General features: G+C 40.3%; 1 protein-coding gene across 18 annotated transcripts in view; it reads right to left on the bottom strand.

Moving 5' to 3' along the window:
* The window catches only part of PARD3 (par-3 family cell polarity regulator), a 437,461-nt gene that overhangs the window by 131,131 nt on the left and 285,551 nt on the right, over positions 1 to 20,779 (bottom strand). For all 18 annotated transcript variants that reach the window (XM_068146264.1, XM_068146259.1, XM_068146253.1 and 15 more), the window contains 2 exons: positions 15,914 to 16,141; positions 9,177 to 9,393 (listed from right to left, as the gene is read on the bottom strand). In XM_068146264.1, coding sequence (XP_068002365.1) covers positions 9,177 to 9,393; positions 15,914 to 16,141 — 445 coding nt within the window. The remainder of the gene's footprint in view (positions 1 to 9,176; positions 9,394 to 15,913; positions 16,142 to 20,779) is intronic.

A 20,779-nucleotide genomic window follows, 5' to 3' on the forward strand; every position in this document is an offset into this window, starting at 1 on the left:
TATTTGTGGAAAACAGTTAAGCCCACCATAAGTAATTCCTTGAAACCATACTATGGTTCTTTTTCTTTTTAAGGTTAGGAGTTGCAAGACTGATATCAAAAAAGTTCTGGAAAAAAGTGCTCACAGTTTGTAGAAATTGTGAATTCTAACTCTGCAGAAGCAAACATTGCAAAATTTGCTGTTACCCACACCACCAGCACGCTCCAACATACACTGTAAAACTAGTTTGTGAAGTGCATTCCAGCAGGGCCTATTTTACAAGCATCTACAGCCTTTTCTTGCGCTCCTGCTTATTGTAAGTTTGCACAGAAGCAGTAAAAGTTAATATGCAGTGGAACACTACATTAACTACTGAAATGTTATTGCACATCAAAAAGGTTTACTGCCACTTTGCAAACATGCTTACCTGAGTGCCATAAAATACTGCCATAATGAGTCAGATCTACTGCGGCACATTGCAATCAAGTCTCCACGCTGCCAATGTAAAAGCAGCTCCCTGATACAGAAGTCATTCTACACAATCTCTGAAGTATATTTTTGTATATGATATGCCACACATTTTGTTAGTATTTTGGAACTGGCTAAATACACCCCAAATTGTCAGTAACAGGCCAAATAGCCCCGAACAGAGTATACACACACTGTGTTCTGTACACGAGCACAAAGCCGCCTCCTCAAGAGATCCTTGAGCTACAGATCTCCAAGACTGGAAGACAGACCTGAGAGGAGCTGCCATACAGTTACCCTGTTCTGGTAGCTACTCTTGGGAGCTACTAATGACCACTGTCAGAGACAAGTATTGGGGTACAGCGACTTATCAGTAAGCTCTGTGTGACTTCTCATCCTTAGGTTCTTACATTAGAGAATCTACCAAACATGGAAGGAATTAACAGCAATACTTCCTCCCTCCTCCAAAAGTAGTATTAACTCCTTTCCTTTGTGACTGCCTGACTACAAATGCATGAGGTTTTTCTTGAGATGCAAATGAAAAGCATCATCATTTATGCAATACCAGTTTTACAGTTTTATTTCAAAAAGAGGTGACATTGTCTGGTGCAGCATGAAAAAAGAGAAAGGAAGGTTTCTACAGACTGCTTCTTCCTCAGTCCCGCAGAAAACAGTCACCTTTTCTAGCTCAGTGGATCACATCAGACACTATTAGGTATCAGATCAACCAGCCAAGCTTGGTATCCTAATAGTTGTCAGTACAAGACAATTTAGAGGAAGATGCTTGGAAGCACAGTAAAAATAACCTGTTTACTGATACCTGCTTCCCAAACACTTAGCATGCAATGGGCGGCTCACAGCCACAAATGCATGCTCAGCTGTGTGATTTCCCACATCCTTAGTGTTCAAAGAACTGTGGGGGCAGTAAATCCCTGAGGGTAATCACACAGCATGAAAACCCTTGAAAATTTAAACTTTTTGGATGACAATCTTACTGTACATCCACATGGTTTTGCTTCACGAGAAACATAAGTACATGTTGATTCGTTCAGCTCTTCTATACCAGTGATTATTCACCGTATCTTGTTCCCATCTCCTCTTAACTGAGGACAAATACTTTTCACCAGGAGAGTGGTTAAGCACTGGAACAGGCTGCTGAGAGGCTGCTGAGCCTCCATCCTTGGAGATATTTGAAACTCAACTGGGCGTGACACTCAGTTGATGAAACATTAAAGAAGGACTGCTGTGAGCAAAAGTTGAACCAAGCAGAGATCCCCTCCCTCCAGAAATCACCCTAAACCTGCAGTATTTCCAGTATCTTTTCACTTCCTCCTAATTCTACCTGTTTGGGGTTTGGTTGTGGGGCGGTTTTGTTTGTTTGCTTGTTTTTTACCTCCAGAAGTCATCATTAGAGTCAAAGTGGAGGAAACACTACTTACATGGTATTTCTAATATTTCCTTCTCTCCTAATCTTCCTACAAAAACTTTAGTAACTCTTCTTTTTTTCTTGAAACATCAATTTAAAAGCCTGAATAAACCCTCTGAATGCCTTACACCCTCCATTTTCTTACTGCATTCAGGGAAACACAGGGGCTCACAGGGGCTGTTCTGGAAACCATACTGGCTGACACCCATTTTGCCATTTTCACTGAAGTGTGCTCTATAATTCTGTCTTTAATGACCATTTCTCTGCACAACAGTAGGGCTTGTGGAAATCCTAACAGGAGCCATCAGCCTGCCAACACTAATACAGATCACTGCTCCCGGGAAGTAAAACACAGTGGTAAGGTGAAGCTTTGCCTTTCAGAAAAGGATCAGCTGCCCTGTAGTTGCCAACTTGAGTACCTCAAGTAACTATGACTTAATAGCCTATGGCATCTTCAGCTGTAAAATACAGTAAGCTGCATTAATTTTCATCTAAGACAACATTCCTATTCCTGTTTTTAGAAAGGATTTTCAAAGAAGAGTCTGCTTTAGCAACACAATCTACAGCATCCATACTGCATACCAATGCGCAGGTGCTGTCAGTAGCAAATTACATCACCAAAGAACATTTCCAACAGATAATGAAACAAATGTCATTAACAGAGCTTATCATCTAGCAAATCCTTCATGTCTTAAGACAGTATTTATTTACCATACTTTGTGAAGGACCAGCACACTGCCTAGTTAGGCTTCAATTATCACATCAGGTGGAGGCAAAAAAATCCTTTCTACATGAGCTAAAACTGAAAATTCCTTTGAATCTCTGAACTGTCAACAAATTCTTCTCTGAAAAGGCTTGCTTTACAGGGATTATAAAGTAGGTGTCATCCTTGACACTTGCATTCTATATTCATCCATCAGGCCTGGAAGAGAAGCGCAGCAGAACGCCGGGCAGGATGGCGGAGGGCTCAGCTGTCACGGCGCCTGCCTCCCTCGCTTGCTTTGCAGGCAGAGACGGTGTCGTAGGTGTCAAAGGTTCTCTATTTAAACTCACTGACAAGCAAAGGAAGAATACTGGGAGAATATGTTAGCAGCCAATACGTACTTGTCTCTAGTAACAGGTCATCCTGACACCTATTTCTGCATGTTAGAAACGAAAGCCTTGATTCTACCAAAATTAAAAAAACAAACCACAAACAGATACGATACACCCCCATCAGATTTACAAGTTCAAGATTCACTCTGGGAAAATCCAGTGTTAAGAATCCATAGAGCAAAGCCCTGCTTTCTGTCAGAATGACAAACTAGAAAGCCACGTAGGATTATGTTAATCTCTCGCTTCAAATCTCCCTCGCACAATCGCATACCACTGCTTTCTGTGTTTCGTTTAAAAGTCATGGAGTTTACTAACCACTTAATGAAGCTGCATTCCTTAAATCCCTGACAGATTATGTCTAGTTGTTTGGTTTAGAAACACGAGTTTGCCATTCCGTTGCCCCCTGCCCCAGTGACAGCTTAAGTCAGACCTTGGTGTGTTTGGGGCTGCAGGCAAAGAAACACATTTCCTCAAAGCAGCTGACTGCACCAAACAGCAGAAAACAGGAAAGTGAAAAAGTGTGGAGAGGAAGGAAGGAGCATGGCTTGCCTTTCCATTAAAGAAAAGCTATTTTCAGTGAAGCTTATCTCTTTCAGTCCCTTATTGGAAATAAGGAGGTGAAGAATATGAAAATGATTTGAAAGACATCTATAAGAGCCCTGGGTAATTGTCTGCATCAAAGACGACAATTTGCTGCAAGGCTGATTTCATTCAAAAGGGTTTGCTGATTCTGTGTGACCCAGTGGCCAGCTGAAACTTTGAAAATGGATCAGGACAACGTAGCCCAGAAAAGAAGGGTGCCATTAACAGTAGCCAGCTTGCAGCCAGGACGAGGACTATGCCCCTCCTCTGAATCTTGAAAAGGCTTGATGCCTGGCATCAAGGATTGTAGTGGGGCACACATTTTCTAGTTTGTGGTAGAAGAGGGGAAGCAGACGTGGACTTAATGATAGCGATGCCAGCTGGCTTATAGCAGTAACAGGCAAAAAACAGAGCGCAAATGGCCCTAGATTCCATTTAGCAGAGCAACGACCCAGCTCTGTATTCCCGATGAATGCCTGAGCACAAGCACTGCAAGCTGGCAGCGATGTTCTCAGGTGCGCATTAGCAAACCCAGCCGCAATTCCGTGCACGAGCAACAGCCTTCCAAGTTGAAATGACACAACTGGCAGGTGTTTAAGCAATACCCTCCTCCTCTATATTCTCAGGCTCAAGATTTGTGGTGTTTTGTGCCATGAGCAGAGCACTCAGGAAAAAAAACATCCAAAAAACAAATTTGTAGCTTTCAGAGCTTGTTCCCATGTTTTCTATGAAGTCCACATATCAGTAAATGTCATTTACCAATGCAGACTTCTATTAGTGATGCTTCCAAGGAAAATGCCATTACTGCTGCTTCTTAAGCTACTGAATGATGAAAATCAGACCACAGATTTTATTTTATTGAATTGAAGGTATTTGCCAGTCCTGGTGATTAGGGTATAATTCAACACTATGTTACACAACTCAGATACCTTTTTGTCATGTGCCTGCTTAAGTCTGAAGGTTGTTATTAAATGAAAAAGAAGGTAATTACTAAATCAATGGTGTAACCCTTGTGATTTGCTTTTCATTTTCTCACAGACATTATGATGAGAAAACTTAAGTGAAAGCCAGAGTAGGCAACAGAAGAAAGTCGTGTAACAAGCAACAGTAACACATGTAGGTTATTCTCCCAAATGCCCAGTCAGAGGTCTCAGATGTCTTATGCGGTTGAAAGGTGTAATTCAAAGCTACAAATGGTATGTTTATGAATCTGGACATGTGCAGTGCACCTTAGAAGCAGCTGTGTAGGGGAAAAAAAAAAACCAACACAAAAAAAGACAGCAGTGTATTTGATTTCAGCTAAATAAGCTTGCAAACTAAATTATCTATTTCCTCTCACAGAACTGGAAGATACAACACTACAAGACTCTCAGAAATAATTCTAAACATAATTAAATCTAATTAGGATTAGAGTTTAATGGTAATCTGGGAATATTAAATTTGCACTGGCTATCCTACAATAGTTAAGAGAAGAATTCAAGATCAGTTACCTTCATTATAGCTTTACATCTCCATCAACATTAAGAGGCAGATCTTGAAATACACAGCCTGCAGTACTAGAAGCACAAGCGGCTAGTTCCCTGAACTTCAATGCACAGTGCATATGTTCTACACTGAAAAGTTATGTTCATGTGGAACTGCCTTACAGAATCATGGTTCAGGGACAACCACAGAGGAAAACGATACACGGCTTGACGAAGCTGAGGAAAGATGTCAAGCTACCACTTCAGCTGCCTATTGCTTCGCCAGTGCAGTCATCCACCTACAAGCTATATTTAAGCTTATACACTGGGAATAAGCATGAATGAAGTACAGGGATCATAAGTGATCAGCAGCACTCCAGATGTGTTATCTCATCATCATCCAAACCCTACAAATGAGAACAATCTCAAATCTCCCTATCTTACATCCTGAGGGGATCCACTTTCATAAATTAACTCTGTACATGACAGGGGCAAGAGGAGAGGAAGAATGTGGCATAAACAATTCTTCTCTCGAGAGAGAGAAATGTCAAAGAAGCACACAACATAGAAGCCTATTGAATTAATGTATCCCTGCCAGCACTAATTGCAGGTGCATTGTTTGAAACTGTGAAGTCTCTTTCTTAAGGCAGCAATGCAAGAGTTCCTGTATCAACTGATTGTCAAGGTGATTTTTATCAAGAAGCAGAAATTAGTAAGCATATTTTAGATTGCACTTGGAGAAGCATGCAGATCTCTACAAAATTCTGACATCAACACATATATCCACTTGTGCCCCCTTAGTAGTGAAACAAAACAAGAAAAGAAGGAGAACTTCATATCAGCTACCCAAAAACTATTTGCTCAGCTGGCAGTGGCCATCCAGGCACCTTCTAAATGCCAGCACTAGAGAAGAAGGAACTGTGAGGCCTCTCCTTTGGTATGGGATTACAGCCACAGGACATTGCACGTGACTCTGCTGAAGGGATAAAAGGACAGGAATGCTGCATCTCTTCAGCTAAAACAAATATATTCAGGTGTAAGCAAAGCTCTGCACCTCCTTCAACAGACCAGTATTTTCATTCAACACTTCTACATCAACTTCTGCCCTATATTCAACTGTGAAGAGACAGAGACTTCTCAGCCAAATGACAAATTTAAACAAATTATTCTGTTCAGCCCTGAAATGTCAATTTGAAAAAAGAACTACACACATGCTCAGACAGATTTATTTCACAGTGAGAAGGGTGAACTTTCAGAGTGTACATAGCCCACTGTCCTCTGGAAATCACAGAAGTTGTGCGTGTCAGACTCACATGGGCTGCACCCTGCATCTTACAGTTCTCCTTCAAGGGCACCTCAATCCTCTTCCCTACTGCTTGTTTGATGCAAGCAGTAAAACAATGGCAGTGTTTAGAAGATTTATTCATGACTTTAAGGTGCTATCTGAATCATCCTGGGATTTCTTGGAAATGATGACTAGACATTAAAGGATAAATGTCACCCAGGGTTCTCTAGTGGGAGTTTCCATCCCACAGCATAGTTTAATGAAGATCCCAGTAGCAAATCTTAAGATTTTAACTGAAGGCAAGGAGACTTATTTTTATACATCACACAGACTCCACTTTATGAGCTGCCAGTCTGCACACAGGCAATAAAAAAGCCCCTTGGCTAAATACAGACATTGGAATAAAGCGTCAGTTAACAGTAATTTCATCCCACAAGTGCTTTTGCCCACACCACCTAATGAAGAAAGATTATTTTAAGATAAGAGCATTGAAAATGAAGGGAGGGGGGAAAAAAAGTGAAAAAGGTGAAAAGAAAAAGAACTACAAAGAAACCACAGTGTTGCACAGAACCAAAACATCCAATTATGCTTTGATCATGGCTTGAATTTTAAATGTTAGTCATCATTATTTTCTATCGTACAACTGCTTTCAGTGATTGCTTGATACCTGTGATGTGTGTCAGATGTACAGAAAAACAAAGCATGTTATAGGCAGAAGTAGTAGCATATCTTGCAGACATAATAAAGCCCATCTCTCAAACATTATTGAGAAACCTGTCAACAAAGCAAATCAAGCACCGAGTGGAAATGAGGCATAATGCTTAATTCCCTCAATCAGCATATTCCTGCTTGCCAGGAGCACCTCTCTTGGGTGGGCTGACAAGGTGCAAGCTAATTTACAGATCCAGGAGGAGTCAACTGCATCCAGATAGCACTGCTCCCACGTTAATTAAGAGGAGACTGAAAAGTAAAGTTCACTTGGAAATGGTAGTGAGGAAAAAAAATAACTCAAGACGACATTGACTGTTATGGAGAGCAAACAACAAAGTGAACAGCAAATCTTCCTGTCAGTCAAAGCTGTTTCCAGATTAAAGATTTCAGAAGTGTTCTATCAAGCATGCAGACAAGGGGACTTCCTCTTGCCAGAAGCACCTGATTAAAATTAGTATTAATTTCCACTTCCACTGTCATTTCTATCCAGACCATTCAAAGCCACATAGTAGCACCATGCAATAGGCTCTAAGGCTGGATGGCAGAGAGGGGCCAACAGGTTCCCCACCAAGCTGGCTCTACGGAACTGGAAAGCTCCTCTCTGGGGATGGGACCACCTGCAAGTCAGCCCTGTGTCTCCTATCAAATCTTGCAAAATGAAGCATTGTCTCACAGGTCCTCTAGGTACTGGGAATGTTACACAGCAAGAGACTGAGGTCCAACGAGCTGCTCAAGATTTCTATACGCTGCAAACACTTTCTGACTGAACTCATGACATAGCACTCATAGTATTGAGTAAGTTACTTAGAGCCCATAGAATTTATCATGATTTTACCTGTTGTTTCTGCTGTATAAAAATGCCAAAGACTGAAGGAAAGAGCCAATCAGTATTTCCTGTCTCCTGCCTTCCACCCCTCTCACAGTGCAGGGTGCAGCCCCCACTTCAGGCTTGACTTTAGACAGGCAAATGCCCAGAAGACATGAGCATCCCTGCTGGCACCTGCCGGCAATCAGGCTGAAGAGCTCTCCTCCTATCTGACACATGGAACTATCTCCTATGACTCCTTTTGTGTTTTGTGGCATTGTCTAATAACTTGATATTATTTTGCATTTTCTAAACACATTTGTAACTAATATTTTCCAAATAATTACTTCACCCCCCTGCTGCTTACCAAACCTTTTCTTTTTCCTGTTAACTAGGTTTGTAACACAAGTCACAGACATAGAACAACTCTTAAGTACCTTTGCAGTTACAACCTCAGTTCAATTAATGTTATACAGGACAAAGAATGAAAGTTAACTGAAGCTCCATTCTTATTTTCAGAGCAGAATCACTGTATATAATGTTTAAAATACTACTGTTACCTCACCTCTAAATTAAGTAATGAAGCACTGCATATAGAGAGAAAACAAAGACTGCCTTAATATTGGTTTTTATTGGAAATGTATTTATTTACTCTAGCTAGAAGAAAGACTGATTTTCCTGCTCTCCCACCCCTTACCATAAGTGATCAAAGGTGCTTATCATGCTTCACCATCTACTTAGAACAGCAGGGTGTCCCTCAGCAGTCTGCTTCTTCCGGATCACTTATGTCTGCTGGAGAGATGACTCCTTCAAAAAAAATCACTACTTGGTAAAAATCAAGGCTTTCACTGACCCTTTCTCCAGGCTGTGACTTCTCAGAGCACACAACCTTATTTAGATCCTGTTTTCCTTGAGAAGAGCATGCTGGTTTTCAATCTCAAACTGACTCATCCCTTTCACATGATACCAAACAGCCTTCATAGTAAAGCAAACAAACCCACTCATTTAGTAACACATAACCTTTGGGTACAGTATTAGGAATAGCACAGCTTGGAAAAAAAAGAAGTTAAGCTTGTTTGACCCGGCAAAGGGTATGCACACCACTGAGACATCACCAAAGAACCTTTACAAGAACAAGAAGTTTGTTACTTTAAACCCTTACTGACTTTGCAGCCCTTTAACCTTCCAGCCACCTCCTTCTCTTCCACTGTTTCCCTTGCATGACACCACTCAGAGAGATCAGCCTATGTATCATGTACACACTTGTACAGTAAAATATGGCCTCAGCAAACAGTCACAATAGAAATAAATGATGAGACTTGGTTTTATAATTGATCCTACATTTGATTGGAAAGCACCTACCTGAACATGTCTCCTAAGCCTTTCAGCATTCCTTTCTTGGCCTTAATTTTATCCTTCTCTTTATCTCGATCTTTCTTCTTTTCCTTTCCAGTCTTTTTTCTGTCACCTTTATCTTGGCTTCCATTCATCTGTCTCTCCAATGAGTGGGATGGCTGGTCACTTGCTGTGGACACAGACTCTCTACCAGATCTTGAACTCTCTTCAGTGTCTTCCTCCACTGAAAGCACACATGAACAAATATCAGTAGGGTAAGAACACTGAACAAGGGCAGGCTTTTTGGTATACTGAGTAAAGTATTTTGAAACTGGATATATGCACAACTACAAAATACTTTAAAAAAACCAAACCCAAAATCAAACAGGATTTGCTCGTGTTGGGAGTTTTCTGGAACGTTCATTTGTGCTATTAAACTCCTAAAGCAAGGGATGCACCTTTGCAGAACACTCTGCAAAACACAATTCATGCTCTGAATAATTTATGGATTAACAAAGTGGATTAGCAAGGTGATGTTAATTGGCCTATTTTGTTTCAGTATCTAAATCAGTTGAGGAGAGCTTTAGAAATATCTGCAAGGAGAAACAACAGCAGTGCAGCATGCCCTGTCAGTAAATTCTTATAAATACTCAGAAAACTATGAAAGTCATTAAGGACTCTCAACCTTCAGTGCAAGTCTTAACAGAGCATTTCTTCTGCTGCAGGTAACACAGTGGTTTTGTCACAGCACTTCACTTCCTGGACACATCATGCACCAAGATTTTTATTATTAGTTTTATCCTTGGTTGAGGTGGAAGCCTGGAAAGTTTAAATGGGGAGATTGCATCCAGTAGCACAAGTAAACTCCTCTAAGGACAAGTAACACGTTCCGTCTCAGTTTCTAATCCAAGACAAAAGCTCGGAGAATCCTGAAGTGTACTCAAGGTTAGATTTAACAGAGCAGATGTGTTTCAGAGGGTTTGAAAGACAAATGACCAAAAGAAACAACCCATTCAAAACCTGAAAGCTCCTCCAGTAACTTAGTGAGAAATAATGAAACAAGCTCATGGGTCAGAATACTGCAACCATTTTGACTTAAAAATTACACTGCCTGGCTGATGAAGCTCTGATCTTGCAGGAACTCTAACATCTTACACCATCCCATTGTAAGTAGGGCTACCCCATCTCCCAGTTTCCCAGCAGACAGCACAAAGCAGCAATTAGGATCACAGATGCATACTTTGAGCTGTCTCCTATAGCTCTAATGACTACAAAAGCTTAAAACACCTTTTGGCAGGAGAAGTTGGAAAACACCATTTTACTCTCCATATACACACTTTATGGAAAAGAATTTTTTTTTTTGTAGTCAGATCTGGAAATGGTAATGGCTTTTAGAAGGAAAAAAATAATCATTTTACAGTTTAGCATATGTTTACCACTTTTTATTCCTGCTAATACTGTTTCTAGACCTCAGCAACTCTTCTACAGCAAACAGAAGTGTGTAATTCTCTAGAAATGTCTGATGCATAATCTACTGTAGAAGACAAATTTGCTTTTCTTAGTCATAATTCATATTCACCTTACAAGGAATTCATTGAACCTGAAAAGTCTACAAACACTGACTGAAAGCTCTACAATATCACCTCTTCTCCCTCTCTCAGATACTTGCCTTGAAAACACTGTTTATTCATTAACATACACAAGCCTGTCCAACAAACTTAGTACTTACTCACTAAGCATCTCAAAACCTCCATAAATATTCTCCAACCCTGGAAGGTCACATAAACAGATTTCCAGAAAAACATACCATGGCAGATAAATCTCCACATTAATCATTATTTTTGAATCTACACTTTAACCATTTCATAGAATCATAAAATGGCTTAGGTTGGAAGGCACTTCAGAGATCATTGACTCCAACCTCCACACCATGAGCAGGGATACCTCTCAACTAGACTCAGCTGCTCAAGCTCATATCAAACCTGGCCTTGAACTCCTGCAGGGAGAAGGCATCCACAGCATCCCTGGGCAGCCTATTCCAGAGTCTCACCACCCTTGTACTGGAGAACTTCTTCCTAAGATCCTGTCTAAACCTACTCTCCTCAGCTTCAAACCATTCCCCTTTGTCTTATTGCTAGATACCCTTAGGAAAAGGTCCTCTTCAGCATTCCTCTAGGATCCTTTCAGGTATTGGATGGAAGGCAGCTCTAAGGTCCCCCTGGAGTCTTCCACTGGCTGAACAGTTCCCTCAGCCTATCCTCACAGCAGAGGTGCTCTAGCCCTTGGACCATCTTTGTGGCCTCCTCTGGACTCACTCCAACAGCTCTGTGTCCTTCTTATGATGAGGACACCAGAACTAGATGCAGTATTGGAGGTGGGGTCTCAGCAGAGTCAAGGGGCAGAATCCCTTCTCTTGCTCTGCCGACCACACTCCTCTTGTTGCAGCCCAGGACGTGATTTGCCTTCTGGGCTGCATGAGCACACTGCCAGCTCATGGTGAGCTTCTCATCAATCAATACACCCAAGTTTCTTTCTTCAGAGCTACTCTCAACCCATTCTGCACCCAGCCTGGATTTGTGCCTGGAATAGGCCCAATCCAGACGCAGGACCCTGCATTTTGACTCGTTGAAGAAGACGCAGTCAGCAGTGTGTGAGGCCCTTGTTAACTTCCATGTTAACTTTCCTGTTAACTTGCCTTTGGGAGTCCTCTGAGTTAAGCAGATGATACAGATTTTCAACTGGAGGCACAGTTCTAATATTCACATAATTTAATTTTAGAAAAATAATAGGCCTGTCCTGTACATGCCTCTGTACTAGCTGTACTTGTACTTTGCTGGTTTTTTTGGTCACAGTGTTTCTTAATCAGTGTCTAAGATGATATTTAGTTATTATTAAAAGAGTAGTGGAAAGCCACTCTGGAATAGAGATGCTAATTTTTTGCATGTTAATTTATAGCTACAATCTGTTCCAGTTAAAACCAACTAGACATTTAAAGATTCTACTTGCAAACGAATATAATTAGTAAAAAGGGGGAAAAAAAAAAAGGGCATTAAATTTCTGACAAATTTTCAAGTCAAATGTTTACTTGGGAATTTATTGCTAGGGCTCTACAAATGAATCAGTTTTGACCCACGGTTATTCATATTCACATAACAATAGGTTAAATTAATCCCAGGTAAGTATTACATGTACTGTGCTATGCTGAGTTGCTGAACAACTTGTCATGACAATGCTTCCTTTTATTTTGCATATTCTGTGGAGATAACATTGCCTCCTTGCTACACTTGCACGGCAATAAATATTTGTCTAGCATACACAGTTTGCTTGCAATTAACTCCATAGCTCAGACTGAGCCCTGTAAACTAGGATGTCTGTTCTCCTGGAATAAACACTGGCGTCTCTACTGCAGTAAACACATTTCCAGTTTACTTGCAAGGACTCAATAGGAAGAAACTTGTTTCACTTTTATGCGGCACAGTCATCCTGCAATTAACATATACCTAATTACTGGTGTTTAGAACAAATGCAAATGCTGCTCAATTAAAATTCAAGCCCAGGCTACAAATGAAACTTCTAATTTTTGTTAAGTCGTGGTAATGACATTAAGGTTACTGCAAAATGCAGAGTGTATTTGTTTTGGTGCTGTTATTTTCCTTCCTTTCCTGCAACCTTCTGCCTCCTCATTCAGGAAGCTGAAGCCAAAAAAATTAAATTGGAGTATACTTTAAACATCAATTAAACCTGAAAACTAGTGTCATTTTGTGAACCACACTGTACTACAGAGAACTACACAAACAGGTATTATGAAGCTATTCTCCTAATTAGGCCATAAAATGGAAAAGATGCACATGAGGAATCAAAGCTCCTTAATGTGAAGCTATTTTGCCACTGAGCTTCCAGGCCTTTCATTGTGATATTTAATACAGCCCTGGATTCCAGCAATTAAGATTCAGCAAAAGATTAGAAAGCTTTGTCAATTTTTCCCAGTCCAAAACGCCTTGTTCTCATTCAAGACATCCAAGATAACATTTTGCTTTCAGTCAGCTATTTCAAATATTAAGGAGGGAAAAAAAGAAAATTAAGGGGAAAAAAAAAAAATCAGGAAACATGACCTGCAAATGCTGAACTCCCACATCTTTCCACAAATGTTACCTTCTTCCCAGCCATTCAAACTTCCATACATCTTCTCAAACCCTTTTTAAAACGTTACCCCAGAACTAGTCGCTGGTATCTGACTTTCATCCTACATTTGGTAGTTTAACAGCAGGTTGTTCCAAGAACAGCAAGTACATTCAGAAGAGAGTCAGCCTCTTTGCCACGTGTGCAACCTGTGTTTTTATGGCTTTTGTCTGAGGGGTGATGACATGGTAAGAATTCCTCAGAATATCACTTTCTGCAGTGCTATTATTTGCTATACCAAAGAGAGTCAGCTGCCTGGAAAGAAAGAAGCGCTCCTAGCACTGAACACTTGAAGGAGAAAGGGGAAAAAAAATCAGAGAAGACAAATGGATCCAACTACAAGGGCATCAGCAAATTGACCACCAACATGTTTGCATGGGTTTTATAATGAGAGAAAGGCACATTTTAATCTCAATTATGGAATAATTACATACAATTAAAAAAACCAAAGCAAACTTAGGCAGTGTCATTATGGCAGCAGTGAGACATCAGTTACATTGGGACCAGATTATTAAATTAACTTCTACTTATTTGTATGGGTCCAGGCTTTGCCCAGCTGAAGGCACCAGTTGGTAAATTTCTGGAACCTAAGGCCACATATAATTTGCACAAAGTGCAGCAGACTGCAGTGCTCTCAGTTCAAACACAAACAGAGGCATGTTTGCAGAAAGACAGGCAACACATGGCCAGGCCAGCTATGAAGTTAACTACCAGAGCCACAACAAGAAGATGACTTCAAGGACAAAATTCTGTCCAAACAAATTACTACATGTGCTTTTCTACACATCTGCTTCTATTAACCTGGCCATGCAAATTTCTGGATTACTTCTTATATGTTTTATTATAGTGTGTGGAAGAGATTAAAACATAAGTGACTCAACAGAATGCATAGTTCTTCACACAGAGCTTGGTCACACTTTGCTCAGCCCTTCTTTGCCATGTGAGATTTGTGAACAACCCTGCTCTTGCTCTCCCATGACACCGAGATGGATCTTGGTCCACCAGTACTAGATGACTTCACCCATACAGAAAAACGAGGGAAAAAATTCTGCTACTCCCATGCAAAGCATACAAAAGCCACCAAACACTTCCTTTCCACTCTGTGTTGCAGCAACAAGCTCACCCCCTCCCTACAGTAATCTCATAAGCCTATACTCACCCAGAAAGCAATAAATGACAACAGCTTTGCTGTATTATTAATCAAATGAAGTTACACTGCCTGTAACTTCGGGATAAGCCTTGGATGTCTGACACCTCAGAGGAGGATATTGCTATCAGTGGACTCGCCTTTTAGAAAATCTTGCTCTTCTTTCCCAAAAGACCATAGGCATGCACTTTGGGATAATAAGGAGGACCATTACACATTTTTTTCATACCTCCTCTTCCACTGGCCAGAAATAGATTGACAGCCGGCAGCACCAGATCAGCACTTAGCCTCACTGCTGCGTGAAATTGCTAGGTGTTGGAAAAGCAAAGCAGAATTAATTCCATCCATAACCACCTTTGAGAAAAGTGACTGGCAAAAGGGCCTCCCTTTTAGTCTCAGAGCACTTTTGGAAAGAGGAGGATTTAAAATAAACAAAAAAACCCAAAGAGTTTAGGAGGAAAAAAAAAGTGTGTCCCTTCCAACTCTGACTGATACTATGATACTAAGATACTATGAATATTAGGGACCGGTGCTTATGAAACAGACTTTCTGAAACTACAACATTTTAAAAAGAAAAGAGAATGAAAAAAATCTCATTTCAAGCCCTTTTTGGTAGCATTCAGGCTAAATATTTTACTGCTACAACTTTCCCACTATCATCTTCATTCATTAAACTTCTAACTAGCTGCAGGTTGATGAAAAAATAGTCTGGTGGTGTGTGACAGGCTGAAGGTAGCATAACACGAAGGTTAAAAATTCAGTGATTCTAATACAACCTCTGATTGAGGTAATTTACCATTCATACTATTTTCATTCAATACCAGTTGTCATTTTACCAGCCCATTCTTACACAGTTCAATAATGATAAGGTTGGCTTTGAAGTGATTCTTTCATGTTAATGACATTCCCCACATGTTGGGTCATACTTCAGGTTAAAGAACTGAAAATGTAAATGAATGCCCATTAGGGTGGGTAATAGCTGATCATTAACTTCATATTTTATTAGATCTGCCAGACTTACTCTAATTAAAGGACAGTGCTTTCTTTTTCTTTCTCCCAGACACTACAAATTCTTTCAAACTTAGATACACATATTTTTGTAACACAAACTCAGCGGGTTTTGTCTTTCTGCAGAATGATTTTTTTCCTAATTTAAATTAGTAAATTAATTAGCTGTCTTGCAGAAAATTTTTCAGACTAATTTAAGTAAACACACTTCTAATAATCTTATTTACTCATTTTAGAAAGGAAGGCAGCTGCAGGGTTACAATTTGTCAATGCATATGAAAGGAAAAAGCCTGGGGGGAAAAAAAATATTAAGAGAAGTTAGTTCTATTCTTTTAAAATCCTAAGATTATCTTCTACTATTTGTAATCAATTCCTAAAGCAATTAACCTGTGTTGTTAACATTCTCTATGTAAAGCAGTAGTTTACTTACAAGTTTCCATGCCTTCATCATCATCATCTGCTACAGGTTTATCATATGATTTGTCTATGGCAGCTCTGAAGCTTTCATTGCAGCCCCGTCCTCGGATAATTCGTGGGCGCGGGCGGTGGAAGGGAATGTCACCATTCAGAGTCACCTCAGCAACTGCTGTCTGCAGACTCTCTAATGAGCTGGATTTCTTCAGACCTAATGAAGGCCCCACATCTCTGGTTGGGGAACCTTAGTGATTTAAGGAGTGGGGGAAAAAAAAAAGTAATTAGAATTAGTCTTGAAAACTGCATGCTTGATTATGCATATCCATCCTGAAAGTCTTTGGGGACACACTTAACATTATTCACATCATCTCTCAATGATCTGGAGGGAATTCTCTGCAGATTTGTTGGTCTCAGAAGTGAATGAGTATGTCAAGTCATAGTCAACGAAACTGACAGTGTTAGCAATGTCTGGCTTTTCAAACCAGTGAAGAGAGACAAACACCCATTACTATTATTTTAAACAATTTGAATAATAATCATGGGGCTTAAAAACACAGCCAAAAAAACCCAGTCAACGACACGCATCCACTGGCATCAAACACAACTATTAATTATTTTTGTTCTGAGCAGAAAATTTCATCTGTACTACTACAGCTGAGGAGCTGAGAACAGATTATGGACACGTATCATATTGTGTTTAGAGTAATCGTCTTGCAGAAGTGGCTTGAATTCTGGCTTCAAGGCACCTACTGCTTGCTTTTAATTGAGTTTTAAACACTTCTACCAAATTGCTGACAATTTCGAAGTGAAATGCTTCTGAGAAATATCAGTTGACTTGCTAGGATTTTGAGAAACTGTCTAAAAATATCTGTGGAAAGGACCCAATTAGGCAATACCACTCATCCAGCTGGAAAAGAAACACATTCCTGGCAGTCACCAGGTTCATGTTTGGGCAACACTACAGCTGGGGCTGAGGGCAACTCTTATCGCTGCAGCATGTCCAGAAGCGTGCCAAGCAAGCACCAGACAGTATTCAGCAAAAAGCCTTTCCCCATTTGGACTTTTCTTCTCAGGTTTGTGGACTAAATGTCTAGCCTCTGTTTTTAGATACACATGCTCACAGTGCTGAGGGTTACACAATTGGATCACATTATAGTTAAAACTGGGAGAACTAATTCAGGGGAAAAGAAATCCCTGCAGTTATGGAAGTGGTTTTCTTCAAAAGTGCAGCTGGAGTCTTGGGCAGATTTTCCATAGAATTTGGGGCTGCAGAGTAAGATGAGCTGGGACATCATCATAGCTACATTTCCTGAAGTTGTGAGGCCAAAGCCCTCACCTAAAATACAGAAAATTCATTTTTTCTCTACATACAGGGAGTAGAACATAGAAGAGTGTCATGGACCTGCAGCAGTCCTAGGTGGTGGGTTCTTACTCTGTTGGTGTCAGTATCCTCATTTAACAGAGGCACAGAAAAGTAAATTTCCAAGCCAGCCAGCACTGAGAAACAGAGCCAAGAACTGAGCACCCTGGTGTAAATAACACAGTAAAGTGAAAATATCTTCTCTAAGTATTTACTGTAGAATAATCTAAAGCTCTGGAGTTGTCCCTATTCTGCTAGATATCAGGAGGGAGAAGAGAGTTAGTGGCCTTTAACAAACATATGTGAAGTTACCTTACATTGGGGTAAACTGCTAGCACACTGCTAAAAGCAGCTTCTTTCACTGTTTGGTATTGGGTGGGAAGGAAAGAAGGTGCTGGGCCTATAGAAGGGAAGCAGACTAAGCAGCACGGATGTGTTCTCCATGTCATTTGTTAATTTGGGATGAGAGGGAGCAAGGAAGCAAACACTTTTATTTTCTATTCAGCTGTTAGAAGATCTGAACAGTTACATTAAACTGAAATCCCTCAGATCAAATATATTCAAACATCTGTCAAGTCAAAGTATCCCCTTCAGCTGCCCTACTGATAAAATGAACTTGAAAATAGAAACAAAACAAAAATCCTCTTTACACAAGTCCTTCAGTTTGGTTTCCCCAGAAGTCTGGAGTCCTGCCTGGAACCTCAGTCAAAAACAAACATACCCCAGCAAATGTGAAATTTTATCTTAATGAACTCACATCTCCTAGAAGAAGCCACTCTCTGACTCACACCTCATGCTTATTCTGGAGGACTGAAGGTCATGAGTATGGCTGGGGGTACCACGCAGCTGCTCGGGTGAACAAGAGCAGCCAGCTGGGAGAAGGGAGATTTGATGGCTTCCCAACTGTGCAAACAAGCTTCAGTCCAGGTTCACCAAATTTCTGAACACGGGCTGAAGTCCAAGACAAGTATTTTCACATAATACTGTCTTTATGAAGTAAAAGAACTCCAATTTCGACAGTGCCCTATGAAACTGTCCACTATCTAGCATCTGTCAAAATCTGCTATTCCTCCACTAATGCCTGCAGTATACAAGAAATGACATTTTGGGTTGTTTTTTTTCACTTTTCAGGATTGCATTTTGTTTAAAAACAGTCCACATGACGGGGGGTGGGGAAGTTAAAAACCAAAAAGGAGGAAATGGGATGATCCCATCTAAACCAGCTGTTTGACAGATTCAATTTCATATACAAAAGGGAAGGGTATCCTCTTACATGGCAACTTACTGTAAACTTCCTTATTTCAGATTCTGCTTTGCAACCTTCCAAATGAAATGCTCATAAATCTTTTCTTAAATACTGAGTGGATCTTTCTATAAACAGTGATTATAGATGGGAACACAAATGCCTTATTGCTGTTAGCAAAGGACATTTAAAAAAAAACACAATCCATTTCCTGCCACTCAGTATGGATTGTTGTGAGAAGTGTATTTATGTAGCTTGTTCATTCCCAAAGGAAAACCTAGATGGGATGTGACCTAACTCTCCTTGAGTACTGTAAAACTAATCATGGATTACAGAAATGATAGGAATATTTATTGAGCTTGGGTGGCCACAAACACCGAAGTGAACAGGTTGAAGAATTTGAAAGAGGGAAATGTTCTTTCGCAAGCAATTTAAGCACTGTGATCATAAAGCTATGCCTAGTTTAGTACCTTCACTGTCTTCTATGGCCTCTTCATATCAAGTCTACTATTTTCAAAATGCACAGTTAGGCCTCCCTGGAAATTGAGTGAGTTCAGAATTTATAACTAGAATTCACCAGTCAGAACGTGAGTTGTTTACCCATAATTTGGTGAGAAACGGCAAACTTTCTTTAAAATGGATTCTGTTTAAAATTTATGAGTCACATCAAAACCTTGTTTTCTAAATACAAAAATGTCAGCATTTTCTTCCAGCCTTTACAGCACTGGTAGTAATCATCAGAAATGTTATCTGCTCAGAATGAGTTCTACTTCTATTTTGACACCAGAATTCAAAGTAGCAAAAAAGAAGAGAAAATGACACATCTACCTACAGCATCTCTATATGACTGAAGGATGAAAGGGATTCTTTTATCATTTGAAAATTTGAAGTTTATTGAAATTTTCCTGTGCAGAAATTTCCTTAACAAATATCCTTTGAGGAGATTCACCCCCGTGTAGCAGAGCAGTCCTCCTACCATGACTGCTATCACGTGTGCATAGCCACATGGCTCCACTCTACAGGCCACAGGCCCCTACCCAGCTCTCACAGGCTTTGCAATGTGCTCACACCACCCCACCAAGCACAGCCCTCAGCCCCACCACGCATGCATCACCACTCCCTACAGCCTCAGCTTGCAGCCCTTGGGCACACCAGCCAAGCTTTGCCCCTCCAGGCCATGCAACCACCCTCTGCTCATGCATGAGTGTGTTGGCAGTCTGTGCATCAACTCGCACACGGCACAGGCAGCCCTCATCACAAAACCTGACAGCACATACAGATCCAAGGAGACATTTAACACATAGAGACTATGTGAGGCCTTCACCTTGCCCCCTGCTCCAAGCTCTTTGTTTTCCCCTGGTGCTGACATCACTTAACAACTCACTGTGCTTCCACTTCTCTCATCTTTAGTATTTGTACAGTGCCACAGATCCACTTGGGCCACTTGCAAATGCAAGAAGCATAAAGTCAAAGGATATAGGTTTTTCCCTCCAGTGACTAATTTTAAGGGTTCTAAAATAACTTTGTTATCAGCACTTTCTTTTACATGGTTTTAAATGACAATCTTTATGTCTTTCTGAAACATAATTTTTATTAACTCCAGGTTTAAACGCTACCAGCAACTGACGCAAAAAACTTCCTTCAATTTGATTAAACCACTTTGCAAAGGCACTAAGTCTACTTTCTAAATGCTTTCTTACAGGACATCAGCCCTGAGTCTATTTATTTGCTGACATCTGTTCCATTAGATTTTTGATAAATCCTTCTATTTCTAGTTTAATTGATTCATACACTAAAAGAGTAATACTTTGGCTGGAGACAGCAGGGAAGGAACACAGAAGCAACTGTACCAAAAAATAGTTTAGCTTGGATCCATTTTAATAACACTGCCTTAAAAAATGCTGGGTAAAATAAACAAACAAGTTGATTTTTCTTCCCTTTCTGTTTTGTTTTCACAATGTGTACATGGAAAAATAACCACCTAGAACTATAGTGTGCCTGGGCCTCAATAAATGAGCCAAGCTCAACTGCTACTGACTATACTTCTAACCTCTAGGATGAACTGTAAACACTGCAAGGATTAGCCACTTCAAGTGAACTATAGAAAGAAAAATAATTAAAAATCTATTATAGTAACTAGGCCTGGTGAGTTCTACACTCTCCTTTTCAGCCAATACTGTTAAGTCCAGCTCTGACTGTAACAGAGTTTGCTTTTATTTTCTCTAAAGTAAATACACACTGAAGTTTTCTGGCTTCTAGAGTTCATTAAAACATAGTTC

The sequence above is a fragment of the Melanerpes formicivorus genome, unplaced genomic scaffold (assembly GCF_026170545.1).
Source record: "Melanerpes formicivorus ecotype bairdi unplaced genomic scaffold, bMelFor1.0.p_v2 SCAF_13, whole genome shotgun sequence".
In the NCBI taxonomy this organism is placed as follows: Eukaryota; Metazoa; Chordata; class Aves; order Piciformes; family Picidae; genus Melanerpes; species Melanerpes formicivorus.